The sequence below is a fragment of the Glycine max genome, chromosome 11 (assembly GCF_000004515.6).
Source record: "Glycine max cultivar Williams 82 chromosome 11, Glycine_max_v4.0, whole genome shotgun sequence".
In the NCBI taxonomy this organism is placed as follows: Eukaryota; Viridiplantae; Streptophyta; class Magnoliopsida; order Fabales; family Fabaceae; genus Glycine; species Glycine max.
Window position 1 is genome coordinate 33,678,861 of NC_038247.2, and position 7,193 is coordinate 33,686,053.

Below are 7,193 nucleotides of genomic sequence, written 5' to 3' on the forward strand. Positions count from 1 at the left end.
GAGATAATCATACTATGTATACGGCAGGCTACATAATTATTCTACTTTATTATTTTTATATTATGACTTCAATCTCTCTCTCTATATATATTCGTAATCAATTAATCAAGATTGATACAGTTAGGAAAGAAAAACTTATATCGAATATGTGTTGAATTTCAACTGTCGATATAAAGATATTATTGATAAATAAATAATCTATAAGTATTTTTTTGTAAGGATTTCTGTAAGATTTATTCTGATGTTGATGAGTTTTTATATCTAACTAACCTAAACTTTCAACTAAAAAAAGAAATATATAATTCGTGTAATTTACTGTTTTATTAAAACATAATTAGTTCCAGCCATCAGGAATGTATAATTGGAAATTCGAAGACGCAACACTTGTAAATGGCCTTTCACACAACTATTATTAATTCGCATCATGATCATTTCTCTTTAATCTGTGTACCAAAAGACGAATTGTTGACAACGATGCCTACGCTTTCTTGGTCCCCCACGGACACCATCAACACGTGGAGACCCATTTTTCTTTTTTCATTTTTTGATATACACTTATAGACCCTTTTTCTTAGAGGCCTACATATCAAAATTCAAACACCATTTCTCATTATAATCCACATAATACATATACATATAGGTAATTAAGACCACCAATATTTTCTTATTGTCTTCATTTTCCTCCCTTGACAACATGGTGGTGCAAGTGCAACACAATCTCCTCTTAGTCATAACTTTCTTGATGTTGTTGTGGTCATGGTGGAGCCTTTTGGGTGCACTAGGAGACCCTCAAACCCATTTAATCAACAAGGGGTGTAGCCAATACAACGCAACCGACTTGTCCAACTTCAACCAAAACCTAAACGCAACTTTGGATGACCTTAGAGCACAGGTTAGCAACCAAAGCAAGCACTTTGCCACGGCTCAAGAAGCTAGAGGAGCAGACCCTGTCTATGCCATGTTTCAGTGTAGGAACTACCTCTCCACCGCCGACTGCGCCGCCTGCTTCGTGGTTGCCACCGCCCAAATCCGCAATTGCTCAGCCGGAGCCAACGGTGCCCGGGTCATCTATGATGGCTGCTTCCTTAGGTACACCTTCACCAACTATTACTATTTGTTCAAATTATCTATATCTATTATTTCTTATACCTAATAATTAATTTATCTGACATTATAAACCGTGTTACATATATGAAAATGTTATTGTATATAAAATTGTTTTATATGTATAAATAGTACTACTATTATATAATGCAAATTAAGTTGCAAAGAAAATGCCAAATTCTGTAGATATTTTTGGAAATGAGATAGAGAGAAGAATAATTAAGTGGTTGTCGAGTCCAAACGGAGCCACAATGGTTGGACTTTCTTGAGGTGGCCACGGTGTTGCATCAATGTTATATACTTAATTGCATTGCCCATTGTCTCTTTCAAGTTATTTTTATTTTATTTTATTTTACGCCGCCATGATCGGCTCAGTTGTTTATTAATTGATAAATTCCTTTCTTGTTTCTAGATGAGTATGCAAATTGAGAAAGTATTAATTATTCTACTGTACTGTAGTATATAATAAAAACATACGGCATGGGATGTATAGGGTCTTAATCTAAACACTTTCTGTAACACTATTAAAAAATAACGTAACTTATAAGTAAATATAATCTATATAGATTATATATACATATACGTAAATATGCTGGTGTATAATTAAATATATTTTCAAATTTCAGTATTATCGATCAGTTTCCAACAATTTCATAAGTAAAATAAAACATTCTTTTTTTATAATTTTACAGGTGTGTTTTGAGTGAGGGGAATAAAGTAATGATGAGGACAATACTATTTTTCCTTTAAGCCATTACCTTGTCTAGCTAATTTGAAAAGAAGAAAGAAAAGGTTAATATTATTTGAGTTATATTATTTATATAATATTATTTCTATTTATTACTTTATTTATTTTATCTTATATTTTCCCCTAACTTTCCTATTTCTCTCTTTATTATACAAAAAAATTATGCAAACTAGTTGTATAAATTGCTTTTCTTTTTTGTATATATTAATTGACTTTTTCATGTATTTTTTTTACTTTTAAGTCATCTAATTATCTAAACAAGTAAAAAGAAAATATCATAGACTTTCCTCTTTATTTTCTCGTTTTTCTTTTTCCACCACGAAGTGTGAATCTACAAAATTATTAATAAGAAATTTCGTTACAAGTTGATATATACAGTTTAAAAAATGAAGATAAACACATTAAGAATAACGTTCATACGAAAATTTATACAACAATTCATTAATTAATTGATACCTCAAAAGTTAAAGTACACCTTACTAACTCTAATAATTCCTTTTGAAATAATAAATCATTTATATAATCAATCACTTAAAAAAAATATAGCTATCGGCTGGAGTTAATGAAAGACATGCTTTGGCATATTTATTGTTGTATATAATTACACGGTTAATTTGTTTCTAGATATATATAAAAACTTGTCCCAGCAAATTAGCAGTTCTTCTCTGAATCGTTAGGCTTTTAATACTATTATCTAGATGCCACGATCTTTAAGTTGACCTTAGCGAGATTTCTTTTTATCTTATTTAATGAAAAGGGTGATCCATTCTGAAACTAAATTCTGGAAATAAAACAACATATAATACAAGTACACTGTATTAACTAAGATATTATTAGTGAGTTGAGCAATACAGAGTGATGTACACGTATTGAACTAGTACAATGTAATAATGTATACCACAATTAACTTTACAAGTCATACAGAGTGTATACGACTTCTTCTATTTGACAGAAAATTTGATTATGCGATTCCCTAGATAGATGCATTCTTAAGATGTAGTTTAAAATCTGAACAACTCATGTAAGGTACATTGCTAATCAACTCTTGCAAAAATCTCTAATATCGGTTCCATTTTGGAAAGAGTCTGGGGTTTATACAAGCTCTATATCTTGATCAATTACGTTTTATCCTTCGCAAAAAAAAAATTATTAAGTAGTTTTAGATTATATAGTCTTGACTAATCTCTATATGGCATATATATTCAAATTTTTTAATTTACGAAAAAAAATTAATAACACTTGTCATATAAAAATTATCGTAAAGATCTCAAATCACCTAATAATTTATCACTTGTTTATGTTTGCACATACTAAGTCAGTTAAGCTTACATATGAAAGAACGATTTATTTTTTATTTCTTCCATGTGTAAATTTCCCTTGGACCAGGCATGCCCGACATTGCATGGATTGGGGAAAATCTGTGATTTCTGACCTTGGACCAAAAATAACCAATAAGATGTTTTTATAGATGTTTGAGAATGTGGTTTAGTTTTTCCTTATGTTTTCATCACAAGTTTATTTGATTCATTCAAATGTGTGTTGTATAGGTATGAGAGCAATGGCTTCTTTGACCAGACCACACTGGCTGGCAACAGTATGATTTGTGGAAATCAGACAGCAGTAGGAGCCACCACATCTTTTAATACAACTGCACAGCAAGTGCTAATGGAACTGCAAATTGCAACACCAAAAATTACTGGTTTCTTTGCAGCTACCAAGACACAATTGGCTGGTGGTGGTGCAATCTATGCCATTGCACAATGTGCTGAAACTGCCACAGAGAGTGCTTGTTTGGATTGCCTCACAGTTGGATACAACAACATACATATTTGTTTACCCAACACAGATGGCAGAGCATTTGATGCAGGATGCTTTATGAGATACTCAGAGACAGCATTTTTTGCTGATAACCAGACCATTGATATCACACCCTTCTTGAAACAAGGTACAGTTAGGATTACACCCTTACATTGATTTTGAAACAAGGTAGAATGAATGATAGTATATCACACCCTTCTTACACTTAGCACACCACATGCAGAATAGTATATATTTTGAACAGTGGTGAATCCATGTTACATCCAGGGGGCGCAACCCCACATGTTAAAAAAATACATATAAATATAGTGATTGAGTATATTTTGTCCGCTCTAATTTTATATATTTGAACTCATGTCCCAAATTTTTCATTCTTTTCATAAAAATAATTATTAATTTTTATTTCTTAAATTGATTGTTGCCCTAACTTAGGGTCCTAGACCCACCACTGATTTTGAACTGCACTTTTATCATGTAGGAGGTTCAAGCAACAAGAAGGGAGCCATTATAGGCGGTGTTGTTGGAGGTGTAGGTCTTGTTGTAATCCTCCTTGCACTATTTGGCTTGCTTAGACGGTATAAGAAACCCAAGAGGGTTCCTAGAGGTGAGACAATTTGGAAAGTCTTGAATTTGATGATTTTTCACCAAAGAAAATACCGTGGCACACATCAGTTCACGCTTCGAACTACCATTTGCAGGGGACTTCTATCTCATGTTTACAAGACTTTTTAAACCCTTAATTTACAATTTGATAATTTGTAATTGAATAATAATTTAAAAACGTTTTAAATTATTAGTGCATTTAAATTAAAGTTGTACTAATAGGGTTTAATTTGAATTTTGTACTAATGAGCCCATTATTCTTTATTCCAAGGAATCAATTACTATGAAATGCCTATTTTCTTTTTCTTTTTGAACTTAGATGAATAATTGGATGCATTTATTCATTAAGATATTCCAAATTATTTTTCCTGATCAGGTGACATATTGGGAGCAACCGAGTTGAAAGGTCCAGTTCCCTATAGGTACAAGGATTTGAAGACTGCAACAAAAAATTTCAGTGATGAAAATAAACTAGGAGAAGGAGGTTTTGGAGATGTATACAAGGTAATTTCAGCATTTTATTGGAGTACATGTTAAAAAACAAGCATGATTCTGAGCAAGTTTATGTTAGGCACGGGCAAAATTTATTGAGCTATTCCTCTTGAGACAAAGATAAATCACTTTTTAAAATTGGTATATTCTTAAGCACCAATTTGTGGAACAGGGCACTTTGAAAAATGGGAAAATAGTTGCAGTCAAAAAATTAATCTTAGGCCAATCCGGGAAGATGGATGAACAATTTGAAAGTGAAGTCAAGCTTATAAGTAATGTTCATCACAAGAATCTGGTTCGACTTCTTGGATGTTGCAGTAAAGGTCAAGAGAGAATCCTTGTTTATGAATACATGGCAAATAAAAGCTTGGACAGATTCTTATTTGGTAAAACTCATGTCAATCTCCTAATTTAAGCATTCATTGGATATCTATTTTTTATATGTTCTCCTCTATTCTTCCCCTTCACTCAATGTATTTATTCAAAATTTCAAAGCAGGTGAAAATAAGGGTTCTCTCAACTGGAAACAAAGATATGATATAATTTTAGGCACAGCAAAGGGTTTGGCCTATCTACATGAGGATTTCCACGTTTGCATCATACATAGGGATATAAAGACCAGCAATATCCTCTTGGATGATGAGATGCAGCCAAGAATTGCTGATTTTGGGTTGGCAAGACTTCTACCAGAGGACCAATCTCATCTTAGCACAAGATTTGCAGGAACATTGTAAGTCCAAACCTTTACTTTTATTAGAAAGGTAGCTGTAATAAAGGAGACGTCATTATTATTATTATTATTGTTATTATTCTTTGATGTTTCTATTCCATGCTATGTATGAGTATATTTTAATAAACTATGCTATAAAAATCATACACATGTCAGGGGATACACAGCACCTGAGTATGCCATCCATGGTCAGTTATCTGAGAAGGCTGATGCATACAGCTTTGGTGTTGTAGTCCTTGAAATCGTAAGTGGCCAAAAGAGCAGTGAATTGAGGGCAGATGCTGATGGTGAATTCCTCCTTCAAAGGGTAAATAAATTTTTTTTAATAGTCTATGCATGGACAATATAAATGAGTTTTTATGATGTCATTCTATCACAATTGTTATATACCATAAATTTATGATTTTTTTACAATAACTATCTTAAAAGTCATATTTACATAAATTCTGATTGATTGACAGTGTATAACCCTTTTTACACCGATAGTGTATAGAAATTAATTAGTTCTTTCTTTTAACATTCTGCCATATGAACTTTGGCTTTACTTTAACAAATCAACAGGCATGGAAACTACATGTGCAAGATATGCATTTGGACTTGGTTGACAAGACATTGTTGGACCCTGAAGACTATGATGCAGAAGAAGTGAAGAAAATCATAGAGATTGCTTTGCTTTGCACTCAAGCATCAGCTGCTGCAAGGCCAACAATGTCTGAAATAGTAGCTTTTCTCAAATGCAAGAATTCACTGGGGCAAATAAGGCCTTCTATGCCTGTCTTTGTAGAATCTAACTTTAGGACTCGGGCAGAAACCTCTACCTCGACTGGTTCCTCCACATCTAATGCTACTGCTTCCATTTCTATGCTCTCAGCTCGATGAATATCCCACAAAGGAATTCTTGATGTGATGTCAAGTTAATGGATTTGAAGATTTGAGACAATGAAGAAAACGATTAATGTGTAAAAAGAAGGGGATTTTTCTTCCACAATTCTTGTTGTATTGCATTGCCATTAGTGCTACAAATACCAATTATATAGTGAAGTAGTGATTGATTTGATGTTGATGAATTATTTGCCACTTTGTTGATAATGATGCACTTTAGTGAAGATCTGGGATTGGCTAGGAAAATAGGGTCTTCCACTAATTAAAATGTGTTCCCATTAATTTTCTCCGATATGAAGGAGACAGAATTTTCACAATGTTTACAGAAACTTCCTCAAGTGTGATGATTGTATGGGTGATAATAAAAGGATTTCAAAAATACAAAACAACATACTTAAAATCCAGCCTAAAACTTTGTCCTCTCATTATTTCTTTTATTTACTTCTCTTTTTGATAATGGGATAATTTTTTTGGCACCTTTGAATAATACAAAGCTTTTGGGTAAACTCCTAAAGTTTGTTTAGCTATCAATCCAATTCCAATCATAAATTATTACATAAGAAATAATTATTGACTTTTTACACTAACGATTATACTTAAAGTGATCTTTAATTGTTTTGATTTGGGAGAAAATCTTTTATATTATTGACAATATATGAAAATATATTAAAAAATATATTTTCTTATTTTATTATTGAAAAGAAAGCTCTAATATAATTTCTAACAAATTAAATTATAATTTTGTTCTTGATTTAATAAATCCATAATTATGATCTTCTTATGTTAACCGTAGCATTTGTTTTTCATTATTTTAAA

General features: G+C 31.9%; 1 protein-coding gene across 2 annotated transcripts; it reads left to right on the plus strand.

The window, feature by feature from the left end:
• The first annotated feature begins 413 nt into the window (after positions 1–413).
• CRK26 (cysteine-rich receptor-like protein kinase) lies at positions 414–6,562 on the plus strand. Of its 2 annotated transcripts, none has more exons than XM_014764179.3 (8): positions 414–1,089; positions 3,400–3,797; positions 4,149–4,274; positions 4,650–4,777; positions 4,938–5,151; positions 5,261–5,495; positions 5,652–5,802; positions 6,057–6,562. In XM_014764179.3, the coding sequence occupies exons 1-8, from the start codon at positions 695–697 to the stop codon at positions 6,372–6,374; spliced, it is 1,965 nt and encodes a 654-aa protein (XP_014619665.1). In that variant the 5' UTR covers positions 414–694; the 3' UTR covers positions 6,375–6,562. The 2 variants fall into 2 exon arrangements, with proteins under 2 accessions (XP_014619665.1, XP_006591282.1); XM_006591219.4 differs by having other exon boundaries at positions 5,264–5,495.
• Positions 6,563–7,193: the final 631 nt, after the last annotated feature.

Excerpts from the sequence above, each read along its gene's own strand:
- CRK26 (XM_014764179.3), top strand. The coding sequence starts at position 695 with ATGGTGGTGCAAGTGCAACACAATCTCCTCTTAGTCATAACTTTCTTG. Across the intron at positions 4,778-4,937 it reads GTTTTGGAGATGTATACAAG|GGCACTTTGAAAAATGGGAA; the intron begins GTAATTTCAGCA and ends TTTGTGGAACAG. Across the intron at positions 5,152-5,260 it reads CTTGGACAGATTCTTATTTG|CAGGTGAAAATAAGGGTTCT; the intron begins GTAAAACTCATG and ends AAAATTTCAAAG.